This window comes from Spermophilus citellus (assembly GCF_964194105.1).
Source record: "Spermophilus citellus genome assembly, chromosome: 2".
NCBI lineage: Eukaryota > Metazoa > Chordata > Mammalia > Rodentia > Sciuridae > Spermophilus > Spermophilus citellus.
In genome coordinates, this window is record NC_138183.1 from 254,673,993 (window position 1) to 254,699,941 (window position 25,949).

The following is a 25,949-nucleotide window of genomic DNA, read 5'->3' on the forward strand; positions in this document are numbered from 1 at the left end:
GCAGTTCAGATTTTCCTGGAACACACTGTGGGGAACACCGATCCAAAAGGGTGTTCAATTTTTAATTTTCTTGGAAATCTTTTGCTTTCCCTTTGACCTCAAGACTGCCCTCTGTCTCCCATTTGTTTATTATTGGCATGCCAGGCACGGGAGCAGAGACGGGCACGGGCTGCCGCATGGTCCTGGGCACCAGGTCACTGCAGGCCGAGCACCCTCCTGTGGTCCCCATTGTCCGCCCCCCCCATTTCCTCTCCCTTCCCTGAAGTGCTCACTTACTGCTTTACACACACCCTGGAAGCCTGTGTTCCTCATAAAATATATGCCAGTGCTTTTAATTTGCATAACTGGTGCCATGCCATCGAGTCCTGCTGCTTTTAACTGAAAACCCCAACACAGACTTTGGGTGTCAGCTTATCTGTGCGCACACTTCATGGTTTTAACAGTTGCATGGAATGGGAGGGTTGGTCTCTGCCAAGCTGTGCTCACCAACTCCCCCGGCCCCACCAAGGATGCTCAAGAGCTCCATCCCCAGGTGAAAGACTGCAGGGCGGATGGCTGGAGTGGCCTCTGGGGACAGGCAAGGATGGCCTTGGGGCCGAGACCAGGACTGCCCCTGAGCTGTCTAGAGCTTTCCAGCAAGCCCTGCCAAAGTGGGTCCTGCCTCCTATAGCTTCTCTGCGAATCCGGGCCTGCCCGCTCCGTCTGCCTGCCTAACACGTGTCAAACACTAGCCCACTGCCGTCTTGTCTGCATCTCAGCCTGTGGAACCCACCGTTCTGCCACATCTGAAGAAATCCACAGGAGGTTTGAGCATCGATTCACATCCCATTGCCTCCAGGGATCGTCTCCTGGGGGCCCCATTGGTGCTGTCCGCCCGGTGTCCAGAGGCTGTCCATCTGCCTGGCTGATTTCTTCCCTTCATTCACCCAGCCATTTGCTCAACTTGTTAAGCCTCCCAGTGGGTCAGTACTGGGCACAGGGGTGACACAAAGTCCCTGCCCTCGGGATCTGCCATTCTAGCAGGGGACAGACAATTCCCAGAGGCAAATGCGTACTATGTTGAGGTGAAAAGCTATGAAGGCCAAGCAGAGCAGGTCACAAATAGGGGGCCACGTGGGACAGGCTCAGAGCCAGGGACGACACCTCCAAGAAAGAGACTTTCCCGAGGACCGCAGGCAGTGAGTGGCAGAGGAGCTGGGCCCCGTGTGCAGGAGGCCCAGCATGGGCAAGGCTGGAGGCCGAGGGAGGCTGCATGCTCCTGGAACAGCACAAAGAACAGTGGCCAGAGAGGGTGAGTGACGGAGAGGTGGGGTGACATCCATGTGTGACCACCTCCCATGTCTGACCACCCCCCATGTCTGACCACCTCCCCTGCGTCCAGCAGACTCCAAGGAAAGGCTCCCCTGCTCTTCCTGGGTGGGAGGCTGCTGCGGGGCTCTTTGGTAACATGCACATGAACCTCAGCATCTTGACTGTTGGGGTGCACAGTGATATTGAATCTGGGTGTGCAGTCGTCACCATGGTCCACCCACGAAACATCCTCACCTCCCCCCTTCTGAGGTCCTGTCCCTTTAAACAAGACCCTACCCTCCTGCTCTCTGTGTTGATGGGACGGAAGCCTCCGGGGCCTCCGAGTGGAATCCTGTTCCCTGTCCTGTGTGTGGCTATGTCCTCAAGGTCCTTCCGGGTTGCGCGGGTGCCAGGCCTCCTTCCCCCTCTTCCTATGACGACGGTTATCACTTCAGTGCTGGGGATGGAACCCAGGGCTGCCCTCCTGAGCTGCACCTCCCACTCTTTTTATTTTTTCTTCTGAGACAGGGTCTCGCTAAGTTGCTGAGACTGGCCTCGAACTGGCCATCCTCAGCCTCCCAAGTAGCTGGGATCACAGGCCTGCGCCACCCCACCCGCCTACTTTCTTCTAACGGCTGAATAACACTCCGCTCTCTGGATGGATGGCCCCTGATTCATTCAGCCGTCCGCAGACACGTGGCCTCCACCTCTGACCATTGCAAACAGCCACTGTGAGTGCGACGTGCTGACATCCTTCTGTGCCCCGATTTCTCTTGTTCCAAGTGCCTGCCTCCACATGGACCTGCTAGGTCACACAGAATTCTGACTCCGTAAGGAGCCATGGTACTGTCCCCCAGCCCCACACAGCCCCAGGGTGATGTCCCTTATCTCCATGGGGCAGGGGCTGCCCTGGGTGAGACGGGCCTGCTGGGGTCCTCGGGGCCTTCAGCCCAGGAGACATGCCATCCCACTTGTGCCTTCGAGACCACTCCTGCTACGTGGTGAAAGCCGGGACCTGTTCCCAGGCTGCTGTGAGACCAGGCAGAGGCCAGGGTGCCGCTGTGCGGTCAGCAGTGCTGGGTGATGAGCGCCGGGTCCTGGAGAAAGTCTGAGATCCCCCCGAGCAGGCTGTGCCACCGGCACTCAGTTGCCGTTACAAGGAAGAACAGAAGGTTGTTCCTGGGAGCAAGCGTGGAGCCAGAGAGCCATGTGTGACCACCTCCCCAAGGTCGGGTGTCCCCGGGTAAGCGACAGGTGACAGAGGAGTGGGCAGTGACTGGAGGCAGTCAGCGTTCTGCACAGGAGTGATCCATCTTCCTGTGCTCAGACAGCGGTGGAGGCCGTGTGACCAGAGGGGGAGTTCCGGCCCCCCAAGGCCAGGTCCCCGTGGGACACCTGTGCAGGCCTTAGTGAAGAGTCAGTGGTCGCAACAGAAACGAACTCTAGGTCCTGGAAAGTAACCTCCACACAGTTACCATGGTCACGGGGTCAGAGGTCGTCTGCAGCAAAAGGCCCTCCAAACAGTGGCTTGTGCAGCCGACCAGAAGCTCCGGCCAAAGCAGGCGGATCTAGAGGTCTGAGCAGGTTTCCCTGGGCTCCCGGTGGACGCAGTCAGGTGGGCCATTCTGTCATTGGGCCAGGCAGCAGGACTCCAGGTCCCTGGAGCACTCCAGCTGAGCAGCAGCCTGTGTGGACGCAGCTTTGGGCCTTGGCGGCTCCTCCTCCGAGGTGCGTGGTTCCTTTCTCTCTGAGTCCCTCTGCTCTGCCCGGCTCTCTTACCAGATTTACTTACAGATTCAAGCTCCCCGTTCCACCTAAATGACCCTGATCCAAGCCAGGAGAGGTGGTGCACACCTGTAATCCCAGCAGCTCGGGAGGCTGAGGCAGGAGGATCGCAGGTTCAAAGCCAGCCTCAGCAACTTAGTGAGGCCCTAAGCAACTCAGTGAGACCCTGTCTCTAAATAAAATACAATATAGGGCTGGGGATGGGGCTCAGTGGTCGGGTGCCCCTGAGTTCAATCCTTGTACCCAATAAATAGATAAATACCCTGGATCCAGCAGCTACCTGCTCAGCCCCAGTCCACTTACCCTGAAATCAGCTCTGAGACACCGCTCACCGCAATCCCGCAGGACCGACACCCCTCCCACTGCGCCCTGGACACCAGAGCTCCTGTGCTGTCCCTGTGTGGGCCGGGCCTGGCAGGGGCACCTCTTGGGCTGGTGTGGGGGCCCCGGGAGCTGTGCTGGGTATCCTTCTGTCTGGAGTGCCCCACTGGGAGTGTAGCTGTGGCCAGTGGCTGGGTGCCCCTAAGTCCCCTGGTGGAAATGCAGCCCCACCTGGCATGTGGAGAGGGGCCCTTGGAGGGGTGACAGGGTCAGGTGAGGTCCTGGGGTGGGGCCTCGTGATGGCATTAATGACTCTACCAGAGGATGGGGCCCTGTCTCTCCCTGTGATCCCTCTGCCATGTGGTGACGCAGCTCGAGCCCTCGCCAGACCCCAGCACCACATTCCGGGACTCCCGGCCTCCAGAACCAGGAGCCACATAAACCTCCATTATTTCTAAATGGACCAAGACACCCGCGGAGGGCCAGGACACGCTGCAGAGGCCCTGCTCTGCCCATACACCCCCGGGGTGGGCAGTGCCGGAGGAGCCCTGGCCACCCCCAGGCACAGCCCCAGGCTTGAGGGCCACCTGTTTATGGTGCTGAGGTCGGGGGTGTGTGCTGCTGTCCCGGCTGGGAAGCAGGGAGGGGGATCAGGAAGAGACACGCTGTCTCTGGGTGACCTGTTTACTGGCAGCCAGGGGAGGAAGGACCTTGTGTGTGAGCGGGCTCTGCACTCTGGCCCACTTTGTCCTGGACGTGGGTGGACGACACAGGTGAGGGGCCCCTTATAGTTACGTATCAGATGCTTCTTCTGTGGACCACAGAGGAGCCCATGTCTTCATACTCTTTGTTGGTCACCCACATGTCCTTGAACGTGGACAGCGAGCACAGGATGGAGCCACCTACCCAGGCCCCGTACTTGGCATATGGAGAGGTGTACACCTGGAAGGTAGGGCAGCAGGGGGGAGGGGAGGAGAAGAAGCCCAGTCGGCTACAGCTCTACAGGGACAGCGACGTCCACAGGTCAGGCTCCAGGGTCGAGCCCCCTGGAAGGTAAGCTTTTCTGTGGGCTGGTACCCTTGAGTGGCCGGAACCTCCCTCCAGCACCTCAGCCCTCAGGCCACGGGGGGACACAGGGCACCCTAGGGAGAAACGAGCAGGCGCTGGCAGGCAGACCCAGGCGACCCTCACCAGCAGCTGAGAAGTCCCTCCCATGGTGGGCAGACCTTCCCCAGCGGCGCTGGCCTCTTCTCCTGCTTCCCCTGAACTGCACCAAGTGCTCCTCCTTGGCACCTGCACAGGTTCCTCACACTGGGGACCTCCTCACCCACTTGTCAGGGGCCACTGCAGCTCAGGAAGCTCAGGGTCACTGGTCTCAGACTTTCAGTAAGGTGCACAGGCACAGCGTGCCACGTGACAGTTATTCTGAGACATCAGAGGGCCGAGTCCCAGCCTCGGGCTGTGCACGGGGAAGCTGGGGGGGATTCAGGTGCGGTGGGGGGAGACAAGTTGTGCTCTCAGCCCATCCCAACACCTGCTGGCTCTGTCACCCACAGAGCTGTGCTCGGCTCGGACCCCGTGGCTGGTTTCACTGTGATTTTAAGAGGGAGGGAGAGGGAGGGTCGGGGGAGAAGGGGGCTCCAGGTCAGCCCTTCAGGTAGGGAGCACAGCCCACGCCAGGCGCCCGGAGCCTCTGCTGAGTCACCTACTCCATCTGCACCTTATCCAAACACACTCAGGAGCAGACACACCTGGGTGCTGGGTACACTAAGAAGAAAGCAAATACCCATAGAAAACATGGCCACGGGTTGGAACAGGCAATTGTGGGAAGATGTTTTAAAAGAGGAGAAAGAGAAGGACAGTACTTTCCCCATCTCTCAGGCTGGCCAAGGGGGTGAAACCAAGCCGCTGGTGTGTCCACAGGCAGCCTGTCAACACGTCCACGAGGCCTTAGGGTTTACCCGTATTTCTGGCCCCAAAACCCCCATTTAGGAATGATTCTAAGAGAAAGAAAGAGTATCCCAAAATAATAATAATGGCAAAAAAGTTCAGCTAAGAACATTCATGAGAGCTGGAGAGGGACTCAGCCGCTCCTGGACGTGGGTGGGGCCCCCATCCCGGCAGGAAGGCCTTGGAGAGGGAGCCAAGGGGAGCCCTGTCTGCAGAACATCCCAGCTCCACCTCCAGAGCCGGCCAGGGTGCGAGCCTTGCTGCCACCAAGGCGGGGCTGAGCAGCAGCGAGGGCCGAACCACCCACTGCTGCCTGGGAAAAGGTCAAAGTTCCCGATTCCAGTCGACCAACACGATGGCTTTCACACCACCACAGAGTGGACACTCCCCGTGTGACCACGTCACGTCAGGGCTCGCCGGCTGTCGAGAAGCTGGCCCCACTGGAGCCGGCTCTTCTCCCAGGCTGGTGAGCGGGCGTGGGACGGGGCTCGCTCTTCTTCAGCTGAGCACTTCCCTAAGCCTCCTGGGTAGCTCCAGGCCATCTGCCTCCCTTCCCCGTCCAGGCGCGGGTCAAAGGAGAGAGACCAGGCAGACGAGAGACACGCCTCCCAGCTCCGTGGAGAGGGTTTAGGGTGGGCGATGGGGAGGATGGAAGGGCTGGTGCAGGGCAGCCCAGCCACACTCTGCAGGACAAAGATGGCCCCACAGATCCCCTTTGCAATTGTGGCCAAGAGACTGATGGCACTCAGCTGTGACTGGTGTGCCCTCCGGGCTTTGGTAGCCTTCCTCTTTGATTTTGTGAAAGTTCATCTTGGGCAAGGCTCTGGAGGGCAGGAAGGAGGGGTATCAGGAACACGATTCTTGACAGAGTTGGGGACATGGAGTCGGGGGAGGGCATGGTCCACTAGGATGCAAAAGTCTGCAACTTCATGTCAGAGGGCCCGAGGGCTGCAGGCTCAGGAAGTTAGGTGGCAGGGACCAGCTTCCTCTGTCACTCGCAGTCTTCCACATCGCGGGGTGACGCAGGGTGACGTGGGGAAGCCTGCAGAGGCAGCAGGCTCTGTCCGGCTCCCCGAGGAGCATTGTGGCGCCCCTTGTGGTGCTTCATGGGGCGCCTGGGTCTTAGGAAGAAGGGGAGGGACAGCACCTCAGTGTTCTGTGAATTTGGTGACCTGTGACACGCAGGCAGTGAGAGGCTGAGGGTGGCAGGTGGGAAGCAGGGCTCATGTTTGTCACCACTGGCTGGGGGAACAAGGGCCACTGCCTCGTTGACTTTCACACAGCAACCTGGCCCATAACTGGGTGACACACTAAAGAGGGAGGGAGGGCAGGGGCAGGTGACCTCAGCGGGCAGTGCAAGGTGCACCGAGGACATGGGCCACCAAGTTCTCTCTGGAGGGTCCTGCCTGCAGCCCAGTCCAAGAGCCCAGGAACGGAGAGGCCTCAGAGAAGCCTGGGGAGCTGAGGGCGCAGGGCAAGTCCACACCGCCTGCCCGGGGGCCCTGCGAGGAGGTGGCCTCAGTGTCTTCTGGTGGCCGAGGGGTAGAAAGGGAGGGAGATTCTGAGCTCAGTCCTCACTCTCCCGCCCAGTTAGCGTGCAGAGGTCCCCACCCCAGGGAGGACACAGGGCAGTCTTGAAGGGTGGCAGACGGGCAGAGAGGTGTCACTGAGAGCTGACCGCGCAAGGCCACACCTGAGCCACGACGACTTGGCCCCTGGAGCTTGTGGCCAGCTCCAGACCCGCAGGTAAGACGGAAGGACCCAGAGCCATGAGGAGGGCATCGCACGGCTGTCCCAGGAGCCCCGCGGCAGCAGAGGCTGAGAGGCTAGAAGCCAAGCAAGAGCCACCAGAGAGGGCAGCTCACCACGAGGGTCCCCAGGGGCGAGAAAGGACTGCATTTCAACCAAGGGACTGGGCTGCGGTGGGCTGGAGGCTGCGCGCTGCAGAGGGATGGCCCCAAGCCGCAGGGCCTGTTCCAGACCCCACAGTCCTACTTCCTGGCAGTACGCACCCCACGCCTGAGGACAGTCCACCCCACACCTGAGGACAGTCCACCCTCCCCTGAGGACAGTCCACCCCACACATGAGGAGAGTCCACACCTCACCTGAGGAGAGTCCACCCCACACCTGAGGACAGTCTACCCCTCACCTGAGGATAGTTCACACCTGAGGACAGTCCACCCTACACCTGAGGAGAGTCCACCCCACACCTGAGGACAGGCCACCCCATACCTGACTATCCACACCTGAGGACAGTCCACCCTCACCTGAGGACAGTCCACCCCACACCTGAGGAGAGTCCACCCCACACCTGAGAGTCCACCCCACACCTGAGGACAGTCTACCCCTCACCTGAGGACAGTTCACACCTGAGAACAGTCCACCCCACACCTGAGGAGAGTCCACCCCTCACCTGAGGACAGTCTACCCCTCACCTGAGGACAGTTCACACCTGAGGACAGTCCACCCCACACCTGAGGACAGTTCACCCCACACCTGAGGAGAGTCCACCCTCCCCTGAGGACAGTCCACACCTGAGGAGAGTTCACACCTGAGGACAGTCCACCCTCACCTGAGGACAGGCCACCCCACACCTGACTATCCACACCTGAGGACAGTCCACCCTCACCTGAGGACAGTCCACACCTGAGGAGAGTCCACACCTGAGGACAGTCCACCCTCACCTGAGGACAGTCCACACCTGAGGAGAGTCCACACCTGAGGACAGTCCACCCTCACCTGAGGACAGTTCACCCCACACCTGAGGAGAGTCCACCCTCCCCTGAGGACAGTCCACCCCACACCTGAGGACAGTCCACCCCACACCTGAGGACACTCCATCCTCACCTGAGGACAGTCCACCCCATACCTGAGGACAGTCCACACCTGAGGAGAGTCCACACCTGAGGACAGTCCACCCCTCACCTGAGGACAGTCCACCCCACACCTGAGGACAGTCCACCCTCACCTGAGGACAGTCCACCCCACACCTGAGGACAGTCCACACCTGAGGACAGTCCACCCCACACCTGAGGACACTCCATCCTCACCTGAGGACAGTCCACCCCACACCTGAGGAGAGTCCACACCTGAGGACAGTCCACCCCACACCAAGGACAGTCTACCCCACACCTGAGGACAGTCCACCCCACACCTGAGGACAGTCCACACCTGAGGAGAGTCCACACCTGAAGACAGTCCACCCCTCACCAAGGAAAGTCCACCCCTCACCAAGGACAATCCATCCCACACCGAGGACACCCCATACCTGAGGACAGTCCACCCCTCACCAAGGACAGTCCACCCCACACTGAGGACAGTCCACCCCACACCTGAGGAGAGTCCACACCTGAGGACAGTCCACCCCTCACCAAGGAAAGTCCACCCCTCACCAAGGACAGTCCACCCCACACCGAGGACAGTCCACCCCACACCTGAGGACAGTCCACACTTGAGGACAGTCCACCCCACATCGAGGACAGTCCATCCCACACCTGAGGAGAGTCCACACCTGAGGACAGTCCACCCTCACCTGAGGACAGTCCACACCTGAGGACAGTCCACCCCTCACCTGAGGACAGTCCACCCCACACCGAGGACAGTCCACCCCACACCTGAGGACAGTCCACACCTGAGGAGAGTCCACACCTGAAGACAGTCCACCCCTCACCAAGGAAAGTCCACCCCTCACCAAGGACAATCCATCCCACACCGAGGACACCCCATACCTGAGGACAGTCCACCCCTCACCAAGGACAGTCCACCCCACACTGAGGACAGTCCACCCCACACCTGAGGAGAGTCCACACCTGAGGACAGTCCACCCCTCACCAAGGAAAGTCCACCCCTCACCAAGGACAGTCCACCCCACACCGAGGACAGTCCACCCCACACCTGAGGACAGTCCACACTTGAGGACAGTCCACCCCACATCGAGGACAGTCCATCCCACACCTGAGGAGAGTCCACACCTGAGGACAGTCCACCCTCACCTGAGGACAGTCCACACCTGAGGACAGTCCACCCCTCACCTGAGGACAGTCCACCCCACACCGAGGACAGTCCACCCCACACCGAGGACAGCCCACCCCACACCGAGGACAGCCCACTCTTGCCCAGGAGCCTGGGCCACCTCTGCTCGGGCTGGATGGTATTCCTCTGCCAGGTCGTGGTCCTCGCGGGTGAAGGCCTGGCCCTCCCTGCCCTCCTCGGGAAGCCAGCCTCTGGCCTGGGCTGCCCCCCGCCTCTCCAGGGCCTTCACCAGCTGTGCCTGCACTGCCCTGGCTCCGCCTCCTGCCTCCCCTGCCCCTTGGCCACACCATCCCTCCCCCTCACGGTGTCTGCCTGTTCCTGCTTCCACCCCTGCAATGGAAGCTCAAGGATCTGGGTCGCGTCGGTCTGTGGATGCGTCCCCCAATGCCAGGACCCACACCTGGCTCCAATGGGGTGCTCTAGAAATGTCTGAGCATGAACCCAGGTGGCTTGGGACCCTCACCTGGATGTCGTGCGCTGGGCAAACCAGGTTGGCTATTTCTCTCTGCAGTCGTGACCGCAGCCCCGAGCAGGAGCCGGTCCCTCCAGACAGGATTATGTGGTGAAAGAGGGTCTTCCACTGGCGGGGGTGACAGGAGGAGATGCAGCGGAAGACGGTCATGGGCATGCCCAGGCTGTTCCTCTCTGCCAGGAGGGGAGAGAGAAGCCCTGGGGGCTGGAGGCCTGCCCCATACCCAGCCCTCCCTTGCAGCTGATGGAATGGGCATCAGGCCCTGCAGGGCGCCCATATCCCCCCTCCCCCCGTGCAGCAGAGGACTTCGATGACCCCAGGTAAGGCCAGGTGAGCATCCACAAGGTAGTGAAGGGAGCCTGGCAGCAACCCCATAGGACTGACTCTGCCGGCCCACGGAACAGTGCATCCTCCAGGGGTGCTGACAGCTGTCAGTCTCTCATGCTCCGTATGACTATGTTCTGAAAGGCTCGGCAGGGGCAGCGTCCTGCTCCAGGCCTTTGGACAAGAATTCTGAGCAACACTCTTGCCCAAAGAATGACAGCAGCACTGGTGTGTGGCCATCTCTTAGACACCATGCGCCTCTGAGCCTCTGTCCTTCCTTACACTGGGTGCCTTGGCCAAGGTTGAGGAGCTACTCACAGGGGAGGCTCAGCCTGCCTGGCAGGAGGCTCTGCCGGCCCTGAACCCTGGTCCAGGATCCACCCAGACCCTGAAGAGGACTTGGATGCAGTGGCAGAAGGGCTCCAGTGACTTGTCTGTCCTCACGATATTCCAGGGTGTGTGTGTGTGTGGTTTTAAGACTGGGTGCTTCCAGGCACACAGGGCAACGGCCAACCCCCTAACCTACCCAGGACCGCTGGGTAAGTCCTGGGAAAGAGCCCAGGTTTTACACCTCTGCATCCCACACCAATGTCACAGTCATTCCAAGAAGGGGATTCCACGGAGCACTTGTTTCCCAGGACTCCCCGGCAAATTCATCTCCCCTTTCCTGTGACTCTGTCACCCGCCTCTTGCCCTCGTCAGTGCCGCCTGCCTGCCGAGGTTACTCAGCTGGAGGCTCATTTCAAACCTCCTGGTCAGCCAGATCTTTCCGAGGATTCCCTCCAAATCTACAGGTTTCACCTTTCTGCCTCAATTATCTGCATTTTTGTATGTAAATTATTTTGTAAGTAGGTGGAGTTTTAAAAATATAATGCACCCGGGAAGACCTGCAGCCCAGTGGAGTCACGCACCACTCTTGGCAAATGATTCAAGACTCCTGGGGTGAGTTTCCTCCTCTGTAAGGCAGGCGGACAGGAGATGGGGGCAGAGAAAAGACCCCCATCTCCAAGTGTCCTCAAGGCCAGGGGCACACAGCAGGCACCTGGCGAGAGACAGCTAATACCAGAGGAGCCTGTCTGCCCCTCAAACAGGACCTCCTCCTGGGCCCAGCACCTTCTTTCCCAGGGCCCCAGGGCCTGTCCTGCTGCCTTCCCTGCAGACTCACCTATGAGGCTGGGCTGGAAGAGCACCTCGGGGCAGAGGAAATGCTCCTGCCTGAGGGTGATCTCCTGGCCATCAGGAAGCAGGAATTTGTTTTGGCAGGATAGCAGGTTATCTTTGGACTTCTCCTTGTTGAAGTCCAAGGCCACATAGCAGCACTTCTCTTTTATGTCCCTGACGAACTCTGGATCCCCTACAGGACACAAAGGAAAAGCCCCAGCTAGAGGAGGCAAGAAAGGCGCTCACAGAAGCCCCTGCCGTGAGGAGGAGAGGCCCTGCCAGCTGCCCTCCATGTGCAGCCTGGACAGCAGGTCCTCTTGTCCATGGTGCAAGGCCCTGGGCCTGCCCTGAGAGGGAGGGGTTGCAAGATGTCAGCATTTTGTAGGTTGAGACCCTGCCATGTGTGGTGTGCTTTGGGGATTAGAAAACCAACCTACATTGATTTTTTTACTGTAGTAGGAGGTTCTGCAAGCTGCTCTGGAGGACCACGCACAGCCCATGGGCCCCTCATCTGGACACTCCTGGAAGGCGATGCCCACCCTTTTCCAGGCAGCTGGCAACAAATGTTAAACCAACCTAAACCTCTGAGATGCAATCAGGTGTCCCTGCAGTGCTACCTGGAAATCCCTCCTGATCTGCAGCCCAGGGACTTCCAGATCCCACCATCCAAACTTCTCCTGCCCAAATCTGTTCTGTCCTCCTACTTCTCCTGATGCCTTTCCCTTCTTCACCTGGTTCAAGCTTCAGTGAAACAAATCTGAGTTCAAATCCCAACTCTGAACATTTTACCAAATGCCTAGATTTCAGCAAATCCATTATTCCCTAAGCCTGCCTTTTCTTCTGAATGAATGAATAAAATTAATGGTCACTTTCAGGACTATATTAAGGACAAATTGAAATAATGCACATAAAAATCTTGCTAAATGTGATCTGTCAACAACATGCTGACTTGGCCAAGCCCAGCCGTTCTCATGTCCCTCTTGATGGGTGCCATCCTTCAGGGCTCCCTGCTTTGCTTGGCATTTGCCATGGACTTCCGGCTGGGAAGACGAGAAAGGCCAGTGCAGGGCTGCAGGCTTACTGGAAATGGCTGTTGTACTGTTTTTCAGGCTGGGAACATAGCCGAAAAGAGGGACGGGCACTGTCTGTCTTAAGTCCTTGGATTCATATCCCAAGAGCCAATACTCTTACAACTTATGGGGTACAAAGACCCCATTCTTCCTCTGCCTCTTTGTCTTGCAATAGAAATGACTTTTCTCCCTCATAGGGTTGTGGCAAGAAACAGACAGAACATGGATGGAGTGCTAACTTGGCCCAATGCCCTGCACAGAGTCACCATCACCATCACCACCACCATGGTCATCACCACCACCATCACCTTCACCATCACCACCACCATCACCACCGTCACCATCACCACTCCATAACCTTCACTACAACCATCACCATCACCTTCATCATCACTTTCACCATGACCACCACCACCACCACCACCATCACCTTCACCATCACCTTCACGATCACCATCAGCAGCACCACCATTGTCACCACCACCACCACCATCATCATTAACTTCATTGCCATCACTGTCATTGTTTTGTCAAATTTTTTCCATGCTGTGACTAGAGGACCTGAGCAAAACAACTGTGGAGGGGGAAAAGTTTACTTGAGGGCTCATAGTTTCAGAGGTCTCATTCTACAGAAGACCAGCTCCATTCCTCAGGGCTCAGGGGAGGCAGAACATCATGGCAGAAGAATTTGGCAGAGGGAAGCAGCTCTCAGGATGATCAGATGCAGAGAGAGACTTCAGTTGCCAGATACAAATATATACCCCAAAGCCACACACACCCCAATTCCCCGCTCCTGCTCCACCCACCACTTCAGTCACCACCCAGGAAGTCCCTGTCAGGGGATGAATTCACTGATTGGGTTAAGACCCTTGGAACCTAATCATTCCTCCTCTGAACCTTTCTGCATTGTCTCACACTGAGCTTTGGGGGGACACCTCACATACAAACCATAACAGTCATCATCACCATCACCTTCATCATTATAGCCTTTATCACCATTATCAGCCTCACCACTGTCACCAGCAGCAGCACCACCACCATTTTTACCATCCTTACCATCCCCACCATCCCCACCATCCCCACCATCATCACCATCCTCACCATCCCCACCATTCTCACCATCCTCACCAACCCCACCATATACACCATCCCAACCATCCTCACCATCATCACCATCCCCACCAAACCCACCATCTCCACCATATCCACCATCCCCACCATCACCACTATCACCACCATCCCCACCATCCCCACCATCCCCACCATCATCACCATCATCACCATCTCCACCATCACCACTAAACCCACCATCCCCACCATCATTACCATCCCCACCATCCTCACTATCCCCACCATCCCCACCATACACACCATCATCACCATCCCCAGCATCCCCACCATCCCCACCAATCCCACCATACCCACCATCATCACCATCCCCACCATCGCCACCATCATCACCATCCCCACCATCTCCACCATCCCCACCATCCCCACCATCATCACCATCCCCACCATCACCACCATCCCCACCATATCCACCATCCCCCCATCCCCACCATCATTACCATCCCCATAATCCCCACCATCCCCACCATATCCACCATCCCCACCATCTCCACCATCCCCACCATCATCACCATCATCACCATCCCCACCATCCCCACCATCATCACCATCCCCACCATCTCCACCATCCCCACCATCCCCACCATCACCACCATCCCCACCATCACCACCATCCCCACCATCACCACCATCATCACCATCACCACCATCCCCACCATCCCCACCATCCCCACCATCACCACCATCCCCACCATCACCACCATCATCACCATCACCACCATCCCCACCATCCCCACCATCCCCACCATCATCACCATCATCACCATCTCCACCATCCCCACCATCCCCACCATCATCACCATCATCACCATCTCCACCATCCCCACCATCCCCACCATCATCACCATCATCACCATCCCCACCATCCCCACCATCATCACCATCCCCACCATCCCCACCATCCCCACCATCACCACCATCACCACCATCCCCACCATCCCCACCATCCCCACCATCATCACCATCATCACCATCCCCACCATCCCCACCATCATCACCATCATCACCATCCCCACCATCCCCACCATCATCACCATCCCCACCATCATCACCATCCCCATCATCCCCACCATCCCCACCATATCCACCATCCCCACCATCCCCACCATCATCACCACCCCCACCATACTCACCATCCCCACCATCACCACCATCCTCACCATCACCACCATCCCCACCATCACCACCATCCCCACCCTCCCCACCATCCCCACCATCCCCACCATCATCACCATCCTCACCATCCCCACCATCATCATCATCCCCACCATCACTACCATCATCACCATCCCCACCATCCCCACCATCCCCACCATCATCACCATCCCCACTATCATCACCATCCCCACCATCACCACCATCATCACCATCCCCACCATCCCCACCATCCCCACCATCATCACCATCCCCACCATCCCCACCATCATCACCATCCCCACCATCCCCACCATCATCACCATCCCCACCATCCCCACCATCATCACCATCATCACCATCTCCACCATCCCCACCATCATCACCATCCCCACCATCCCCACCATCCCCACCATCACCACCATCACCACCATCCCCACCATCCCCACCATATCCACCATATCCACCATATCCACCATCCCCACCATCCCCACCATCCCCACCATCTCCACCATCCCCATCATCACCACCATCATCACCATCCCCACCATCACCACCATCATCACCATCCCCACCATCATCACCATCCCCACCATTCCCACCATCCCCACCATCATCACCATCTCCTCCATCCCCACCATCATCACTGTTAGGAGTCGCCCCAGCTCCAAAGACTAACTTCTCCATCTCCAAAGAAGAGCCGTCCAATGGTGAGCCCTGCTGGCTCACATGATCCTTACCCACCAATCAGAAAGCACCTCATGCCAACTGTCAAACCACCCCCAGCTCTATAAATATGCTGAGCTGTTCCTCAAAAAAGGGCATTTTCTCCGACCGCAAGCCTTGCTCGTTCTTTCATTGGTGCCAAAACCCAGGAGGGGGAATGCCTCGCTGCTCGAGGGCCCCCTCTCTCAAGGCTTGCCGTCCGGGTCCACTCTTTCGAGCACTGCTACTCGCACAACACCGGCTCTTCAGTAGGTGAGTTCCCCTATCGGGTGTCCAACTTCAGATGGGCTACGCAGGGGCTCTGACCGTGATTGTCCAGCAAACCTCTGACGCCCAATCCGGAGGAGAGAACGCACCCCACCACAACCTTCATGGTCACGGTGGACTCTCTGGAACCTGGTTCATGAGCGGGAGGTACTGGGGGGTGGAAGAACAGGCACTCCCCTCTCTCCCTCTCTGTCTCTTTCTCTATTAACCACCCTTGTCCCTCTCCTGACCTATGGGGGCCTCTTCTTCCCTCTCTGCAGACTCCCCCTTATTAAATTCTGCACACACAATTGGCCTTACTATCAGTTAGACGATCAAAGTCAATGGCCCCAGGAGGATCCCTAGATCCTGCAATTCTCAGAGATCTGTTTGACTTCTGCGAGCGCTCGAAAAAGTGGAAGGAGATCCCCTATGTTGAGGCTTTTTCTCTTCTTCGTTCTCACCCCGACCTATCCGGCAGATGAACCCTCTCCCTACCGACTTCCCCCGTTGGCTCTGTCCAGCCCCTCAGGTGCTCCCCCTGACTCGGCCGACACCTTTAGTCCCCCCAAACTAGGTCCCGCCCCTAGTCCCACAAACCATGGCCCCTTAAGAGAGGTTGCTGGACCTGAGGGCATTATCCGGGTACATGTCCCGTTCTCTATGAATGACCCATGCAACTCGAGCGAAGGTTGGGCTCATTCACCACAGATCCCACCACTTACATTAGGGGGTTTCAGTGGGTCCTCCAGGCTTGTAGCCTCACTCACCATGAGATATATATGTTATTGGCTAATACTCTCCTTCCTGAGGAACGTACCAGAGTCTGGGAACTTGCCAGAGCCCATGCGGATGAAACTCACCGAGTTAAACCCAATTACCCTCTGGGGCCATTTGCTCCCCCAGATCAAACTCCCGACTGGGATTATAATACACAAGCTGGCATACGGAGTAGGGACCGATTCTCCACACGTATTATTGCTGGGCTCAAAAAAGCAGCATGTAAGGCCGTCAATTTCCAAAAATTACAAGAGACCCCATCAGAATTTCTGGATCGGCTTACAAAAGCCCTTCAGCAGTAACCTAGATCCCCAAACCCCAGATGGCCGTCATGTCCTTATGACACATTTCCTCTAGCAGAGCTACCCCGACATCTGGGCCAAACCTAAAAAGCTTGAACAAGGCCCTGCCACCCCCCAGACTGAGAAATTTCAGATGCTTGCCCAGGCCCTGCAGGGTGCTTCCTCAGGTCGCTGCCCATCACCGAAAACCCCACCCCCACCCCGGTGCCTGCTTCAAGTGTGGCAAGGAGGGACATTGGGCCAGGGCATGCCCCGCACCACGCACTCCACGTACCCCATGCCCTAAATGTCAACAACAAGGTCATTGGGCTCTGACTGTCCTAGATCCCATAGGAGGCCTATGGCCAGGGAACCCTCTGACCTTCTGGGCATGGCAATCGATTGACAGTGCCTTGAGTCCTTGTCCCTGGCCGTAATGTTCAATAGACAGGAACCCAGGGTGCAGATTCAGGTGGATGGACGCAAGGTTGACTTTCTCCTTGACATCGGGGCCACCTTCTCAGTCCTGACAGAATTCTGGGGGCAAACAGTGCCGTCCACCTCTCCTATTGTCGGGGTAGGAGGAAAGACCATCTATCCAAAAAAGACTCCCCTATTACTCTGTTCCATAGACAACTTCCCATTCTCTCAGATGTTCCTGGTTATGTCCCAATGTCCAGTTCCTTTGCTCGGACGAGACATTCTCTCTAAATTCAGTACAACAATCAACATCTGGGCTCCTGGCATCAGTCAGGCCCCAGAATTGGCCTGTTCATCTTTTCTGGACCTTTTGGCAGAAGACTGGCCATTCTGCTCCACTTGTGAGGCTGACATGAAACACCATACTAACCTGGTTGACCCGATTGTATGGGATACCCACACCCCCTCCACCGTTTCCTGCCCACCAGTTAACATTCATCTCAAAGATCCCAACACCTTCCCCAATCAGGCTCAATACCCCCTGTCCACAAAAGCTCTTCTGGGCCTACAACCTATTATTCAGGACCTTCTTAGCAAGGGTTACCTCCGTCCTGCTCATTCCCCTTACAATACTCCATACTAGCAGTAAGAAAGCCCTACGGGTCCTATTGCTTAGTTCAGGACTTACGACTCATCAACACCTCCATTAGGCCCATACATCCTTTGGTTCCCAACCCATACACCCTGCTGTCTCAGATCCCCCACACTGCCACCCACTTCTCGGTCATAAATTTAAAGGATATCTTTTTGCCTTTAACCTGGACTGTCCTTCCTCAGGGATTTTGAGATAGTCCACACCTCTTTGGGCAAACCTTGGCCTCCGACCTCCAATCTTTTCACCCCCAGTGCCCCGAATCCACCCTCTTGCAATATGTTGATTATCATCCAGCAAATCTCTTTGTCCACCTGCAGGGAGGAAAGCACCCCACCACAGCCTTTAAGGCTACGGTGGCCCTCAAGGACTCCTTCCTTGGGCAGATTCCTAAAGTCCTAGTCCTCTCACCTTTCAGACTCAGCCGCTAGAGAGACGCTTACCCTCCCCTTCCTCTCCCCTCTTTCCTGCCCTGGGAATATCCGGCCTCTCCAGGAGGGGTCCAGAAAAGCCTTGGCCAAGGTCTCCCATGGCTCTGGCTCCATCCAGGATGAGAGCTTCGACTGTCAGGATTCGGTGACGACCAATCTCTGCAGCTCGAACCTGCCACTTAGGCACTACTGATTTTTGGCTCTAGCGGGGACGCTCCTTTTGCCAATAAATCAGTTTCCTCCTCTGCGTCCTCTTCCCTCCTCCTTACATGGGTAATGTGTCCTCTCTGCCGGTCGACTCTCCCCTACAATGCCTATTGGATCAAATATAGCACCCAGGCCTGGCCCACTTATCCCTTAGACAACCAAAGCAGATGGCCCCCTTTTGGGTCCCTGGATCCTTCCATTCTAAGGGGTCTCTTCCAGGCTTTCTTCTTGCTCCAATCCAATCCTGCTCTCTGCACCTCTTGCAAACCTCTACAAATTCTTCTAGCCCATCCAAAGCTCGTCCAAAGGGTGCTCAACAGATGACACAGTTCTCCTACTTAATTTCTTGGCCTTAAAGGGATATTGGGCCTCTCCACAAAAGGCCCAAATAGCATGTATCTAGGGTTCTCTATCTCTCAAGGGGAAAAGGCCATTACAGTAGGCAGAAAACAGCTTATTGTGTCTATACCTACACCAAAGACCAAAGGTGACATACTCTCCTTCTTGGGTTTGGCTGGGTACTTCAGGGCCTGGAATTTCTCCCTCCTCACCAGGCTGTTATATAATCTGGCCAAGGACCCCCAAGATGAACCCCTACTCTCAGCGGTAGGGAAGCCCTTTAATAAGGCCCTCTTCCGGGCACCTGCCCTGCATCTCCCCGACCTCTCCCGACCCTTCACCCTCTATGTAAAAACAGGGAGAAAGTCTGGGTGTTCTGGTCAGGAATATGGCCCCACACTTGCACCAGTGGCCCACCTATCCAAACAGCTTGACCCCACCGTCAGGGGCTGGTCCCCATGCCTCAGAGCCCTAGCAGCAGCCCATGACCTCCAGAAAGAAGCTCACAAGCTTACCTTTGGCTCCCCGCTAACCATCTCATCTCCTCACCATCTGAAGAATGTCCTCACTTACAAGGGGCTACAGTCACTTCCTCCTTCCAGGGTTCTATCTCTCCTTGTCTCCCCTTGAAAATCCCTCCATCTCTTTTCAGCCCTGCTCTCCATTAAACCTGCCTCCCTCCTCCCATCTTCTCCCTCACAAGATCCCCTCCACAAATGCCTGGAGGTATTAGAGACGATGTTACCCTGCCCTACCACCATTTCTGAGGGACCCCTGCCCTACCTCGTCTGGTTCTCAGATGGTAGCTCCTTTATACACTAAGGGGTTAAAGTAGCGGGGTATGCTGTCATTTCCCTCTCGTCCATCATGGAGGCAAAACCTCTCCCACCCAATACCTCCAACCAACAAGCTGAACTCAGAGCTGCCACAAGGGCATGCGAGCTAGCGGAGGGAAAAACCCTCTCCCTATATACCGATCTCCCATGCAGCCGTTTGGAAGAAAGGGGGCTATTGACCACCAGAGGGACGGCAGTCATTAATTCCACACTTATTTCTGGCCTACTATGAGCCTCCAGGCTGCCTTCCCAACTGGGAATAATCCATTGCAAGGCCCCAAACTGACTCCTACCTTACTACTATGGGGAATTCCAAGGCCGACCAAGCGGCTCCATCAGCCGCCCTACAAAGCTTTACCTCCTCTCCTCTCCTCTTCATTACCACCAGGGATCGGCCCAAAGATCCCCAGCAACTCTTCCAGTTCCTCACTCTCTATTCCATTCTAGTCCACAGTCTTACTACTTTCCTTCACTCCTTTTTCACCCTTTCCCCACGCGATAAGACCCTCCTACAACAGATCACTTCTGCTTGTCAGATCTGCCTGAGAACCAATACCAATACTCCATTAAAACCTAAACCTTTCCCTTCTCATCAGGCCCGCGGTCATACCCCAGCTGCAGACTGGCAGATTGATTTCACCAACATGCCCCGAGTAAAAAACAAGCCTTTCCCACTTCTCACAAGCAGGCCTCTACGGTAGTTGACTCACATAATTCCCCACTTCAGGATGCCCACTTCTATCCAATCAGACAATGGCCCAGAATTCACCTCGCAGATAACTCAGGGACTGGCTCATGCGCTATCACTCCCTTGGCATTTCCATTGCCCTTACCCCCCCCAGGCTTCCGGAAAGGTTGAAAGGACCAATTGGTCCCTTAAAGAGACCCTCACCAAGCTCACCATGGAATTAAGCCTGGACTGGGTAAAGGTGCTCCCCTTGGCTTTATTGAGCATTAGAGCCTTGCCAAAGAAGCCTGTTAATCTCTCACCTTAGGAAGTCATGTATGGCCGTCCCCTTGTTCCTCCTGGACTCCCTACAGAACCCCTACCCATCTCCGAAACCTATGCCCTGCCCCTCCTCTTCGATCTACGCCCTGAACTCTGATGCTATCAAGACTGGCTCCTTCCTGACCCCAGTCTCTTTCAAAACCCTACCTCCTAACACCTGGTCAACTTGCTTACTATTGCCCACCGGGGGGAAAAGCCCCCTCTAAAACCAAAATGGGTGGGTCCTGCTCTGGTGATTATGTGCACTCCCTTGGTGGCCAAATTCAAGCTGTCTAATAACCAACTTACCCCATGGATTCATATTTCCAGGCTTAAGCCCGGTGCTCCTACACCTTCATCAGAAGAGCCAACGACCATCACCTGCCATCAAGTACTCTTGTCAATGCCCCCCCTCATTTTTGCCCCTCTTGGGTCCTCTCTTTGCCCTACATTCAAGGCAAGTGACCCTAAGGACCTCCTCCAGCCAGACCCCCTTCTCTTCGTTATAGACCCCCTACTTGCTTGGATCTGGCCGGTAGTGGGACCATTGTGTGTTGTCACCATCATCACCATCCCACCATCCCCACCATCATCACCATCCCCACCATCCTCATCATCCCACCATCCCCACCATCATCATCATCCCCACCATCCCCACCATCACCACCATCCCCACCATCCTCATCATCCCACCATCCCCACCATCATCATCATCCCCACCATCCCCACCATCATCACCATCCCCACCATCCTCATCATCCCACCATCCCCACCATCATCATCATCCCCACCATCCCCACCATCACCACCATCCCCACCATCCTCATCATCCCACCATCCCCACCTGTGGGGAGCCATTCTGACACGTGATTGGGTGACTCCCGTTAAGGGCCTGAGGCACTCTGGCTGTGTCGGAGTTATCCCGACCCTTTCCTGATGAGAGAGCCCATCCGTGTGGGGGTGTGCGTAACCACTGACCCTGGAGACCCAATCACTGACCCTGACCTTGGAGTGCAGCCCCCCCTCAACCTTCATTGGATGGAATTCTCCCCTGAATCTCTTGTCCCCCCAAATAAAAGGCTGATCCCCGGCGTGTTCGCTCTCTCTCTCTCTCTCTCTCTCCTGCTAGCCCAGAGTAATCCTCGCTGCCCTGCTGAGCGGCTGGAGGCAGGGAAACAGGGAGACCGAGCCGTCTCGGACCTAGCATTAAAATAAGGTACTGTCTGTGTGTTTTATTTTGATCTCTTCTAGCTAACTGAATGCCAGAACCTCATTAATGAAACCACTGCGCAGGCCGCGTGGTAGAACCCACCATCATCATCATCCCCACCATCCCCACCATCATCATCATCCCCACCATCCTCATCATCCCACCATCCCCACCATCATCATCATCCCCACCATCCCCACCATCACCACCATCCCCACCATCCTCATCATCCCACCATCCCCACCATCATCATCATCCCCACCATCCCCACCATCATCACCACCCCCACCATCATTACCATCCCCACCATCCCCACCATCATCACCACCATCCCCACCATCCCCACCATCATCACCATCCCCACCATCATCACCACCATCCTCACCATCCCCACCATCATCACCCTCCTCACCATCCTCACCATCCCCACCATCCCCACCCTCCTCACCATCCCCCACCATCCTCACCATCCTCACCATCATCACCATCCCCACCATCATTACCATCCCCACCATCCCCACCATCATCACCATCCTCACCATCATCACCATCCCCACCATCCCCACCATCATCACCACCATCCTCACCATCCTCACCATCCCCACCATCATTACCATCCCCACCATCCCCACCATCATCACCACCATCCTCACCATCCTCACCATCCCCACCATCATCACCATCATCACCATCCTCACCATCATCACCATCCCCACCATCCCCACCATCATCACCACCATCCTCACCATCCTCACCATCCCCACCATCATTACCATCCCCACCATCCCCACCATCATCATCACCATCCTCACCATCCTCACCATCCCCACCATCATTACCATCCCCACCATCCCCACCATCATCACCACCATCCTCACCATCCTCACCATCCCCACCATCATCACCATCATCACCATCCCCACCATCATTACCATCCCCACCATCATTACCATCATCACCATCCCCACCATCATCACTCTCCTCACCATCCTCACCATCCCCACCATCCTCACCATCCCCACCATCATCACCATCCCCACCATCATCACCATCCCCACCATCCTCACCATCCCCACCATCATCACCATCCCCACCATCCTCACCATCCCCACCATCATCACCATCCCCACCATCATCACCATCCTCACCATCATCACCATCCCCACCATCATCACCATCCCCACCATCCTCACCATCCCCACCATCCTCACCATCCCCACCATCATCACCATCCCCACCATCATCACCATCCTCACCATCATCACCATCCCCACCATCATCACCATCCCCACCATCCTCACCATCCCCACCATCCTCACCATCCCCACCATCCTCACCATCCCCACCATCATCACCATCCCCACCATCATCACCATCCTCACCATCATCACCATCCCCACCATCATCACCATCCCCACCATCATCACCATCCTCACCATCCTCACCATCCCCACCATCATTACCATCATCACCATCCCCACCATCATCACCCTCCTCACCATCCCCACCATCCCCACCATCATCACCATCCCCACCATCATCACCATCCCCACCATCATCACCATCCCCACCATCATTACCATCATCACCATCCTCACCATCATCACCATCCCCACCATCATCACCATCCTCACCATCATCACCATCCTCACCATCCCCACCATCATTACCATCATCACCATCCCCACCATCATCACCATCCCCACCATCATCACCATCCTCACCATCATCACCATCCCCACCATCCCCACCATCATCACCACCATCCTCACCATTCTCACCATCCCCACCATCCCCACCATCATCACCATCCCCACCATCATTACCATCCCCACCATCCCCACCATCATCACCACCCCCACCATCATTACCATCCCCACCATCCCCACCATCATCACCACCATCCTCACCATCCTCACCATCCCCACCATCATTACCATCATCACCATCCCCACCATCCTCACCATTACCAGTATTATCACCGCTATCACCAACATGATCACTATTGCCACCACCCTCACCATCATCACCCTCACCATCATCACCACTACCATGATCATCACCATCATCTTCCTCATCATTGTCAAGGGAAGAAATGTCCCTACATATAGAGAGGGTTGAGTTAGAACTTGGAGGCTGGTCCTGTCGCCTTAACTTTACGACGGAGGGCTGCAGGTTGAGTAGGCCAGGAAAGACATCACACCCCGTTACCTGGCTGTGGATAGCGGTTTCCTACCTGTGCTCACCAGTAGGTTCCCCTCTTGGGCCAACAGTTGCATGAGGTACATGGTCAGGTCTTGGCCGGCTACATTCATCTGGGTGGTTGACTGAAGCAGAGGACAGCCATCAATGATGGGCACAAAGTACGTCATCCCTTCTCCAGACTCGATGGTTGTTCCTGGGTAAGAGAACACATTGGCATCGTCATGTGCCACTTGCTACTGCCAGGCCTGCAGGAAGAGAAGGCAGAGCAGGAAAGGTCCGGAGGGAAGGCACGGGGTCCCAGGAGCTGGCTTCTTCCTGGGGGAGCACACTGGCCTGGGGAGGGGCTGCTTAGGACGGGAGCCTGCCTCATTTTCTTATTGTTAGAGGGAGGAATGTCAGAGCAGGTGTCAAGAGGTCAGAGGGGAGGAGAGTGCCCTGGCACGAGCATCTCTGGGCAGCACCCAGGTGTGTGGGGGGGAGCCGGACACAGTGGAGGAGCCTGCGTTTCCGCCAGCAAGGCACACTGGGTGGGGTGGTCCAAAAGGACGTGAGTGGCAGTGGAAATGCACGACTCATTCTGTGAGACACAGTGGCTTCTGGGGCTGTCCAGAGCTGATCGGGATCCGGGCCACTGACTCCTGGCACCTGTCGAACTTGCAGCCACGGACTGCACGATTCAATGAAGCTGGTCAAGCAGAGAGTCCCTCCCCTTCCAGCCACACTGGGGACCAGGGAGAGGGTCTCCCTCCCACTCTTGCAACTAAGAGCACAGGGTCTGCCTTCAAATTTCTGGGTGCCAGGCAAGAATACAGTGTCTTGGGGGCTGGGACACTAGGCCATTGTCACCTGTGAACATGATCTCAAAATTCAAACAGAATCAGTGACACATACAATGGCTCAATCATGACCAGATGGGTTTGGCCTGGAAGGCCGTGCAGTGCTACCTCTCCAACGAGGAAACACCCCGATGAGGAGGAGAGAAAACCCAGATGGTGCCCTTGATAAAACCCAGCCTCTGCCGCTGATAAGAAATTTTTCAGCAAACCAAGAACACAAGACATCACCAAATGCATAAAGACACCGACGAGAAACCAAAGCTATCACAACACTTCCTGCTGCAAAACTGAATGGTTCCCTCTAAGATCAAGAGCAAGACAAGGACCTCTGCCCCACGGCTTCATGCAACCCAGCAATAAAAATCAAAAGCATCCAATTCCGAAATCATGGAATAGAGTAAAATCTAGACAAGATAATGGTCCAAATAATAAATCCTACAAAATCTAAATAAGTGGGTTTAATTAAAATATCAGTATATAATGTCAATGTACAAAAATCAATCATAGGGATCTGGGGTGTAGCTCGGGAGACAGCGCTTGCCTAGCGGGTATGAGACCCTGGATTTGATCCTGTACCACAAAAGCAAAAAACCTATTGCATTTCTATATAAATAATAATGAATAATGACAGTTGAAATAAAATATAATTTATAATACCACCCAAGTGTAAGAAACAGACATGACCAGACCCCCGACCTGTCCACTGCGAACACAGGACACTGCCAGGAGAAACTAGGGTCCTAGCATGCATGCCATGGTCACCCTGGAGCTAACTATGCAGGCCGGCTCCTATCCACCCTCAGACCCCGGGGCGGGCGAGCTCAGGGCCAGCGCTCACCCAGCAAGCACAGGCCTAGGCCCAGCCCCAGCACCGCAAGAGCAGAACCAAACCACAGAACCCGAAGGGGTGGTGGGCGGGTTTTGTTTGTTTTAGGAAATTACAAAATAATTTTAAAATTTATATGGAAATGCAGAGGACCTAAAATGACCAAAACCTTTCAAAAACAAGAGACTACAGCAGTAGCACTGATGTCACCCCCTTTGGAGACTCCTAATGAGCTGCTCTCAGGACAACGCGGTAGCATCCCACAGCCGGACCCAAAGCTGAGAAGACGGGGTCCAGA

The 25,949-nt window shown here is 56.1% G+C and overlaps 1 protein-coding gene across 1 annotated transcript in view; it reads right to left on the reverse strand.

Annotated features, from left to right (window-relative positions):
- Positions 1–4,194: 4,194 nt before the first annotated feature.
- Positions 4,195–25,949, reverse strand: part of LOC308641932 (actin, larval muscle-type-like) — a gene marked incomplete at both ends in the record, with an annotated part of 64,719 nt that continues 42,964 nt past the window's right edge. Inside the window, 4 exons of the mRNA XM_081280501.1 lie at positions 4,195–4,338; positions 9,843–10,024; positions 11,341–11,529; positions 24,021–24,182. Of these exons, the coding sequence (XP_081136627.1) occupies positions 4,195–4,338; positions 9,843–10,024; positions 11,341–11,529; positions 24,021–24,182 (677 nt within the window). The remainder of the gene's footprint in view (positions 4,339–9,842; positions 10,025–11,340; positions 11,530–24,020; positions 24,183–25,949) is intronic.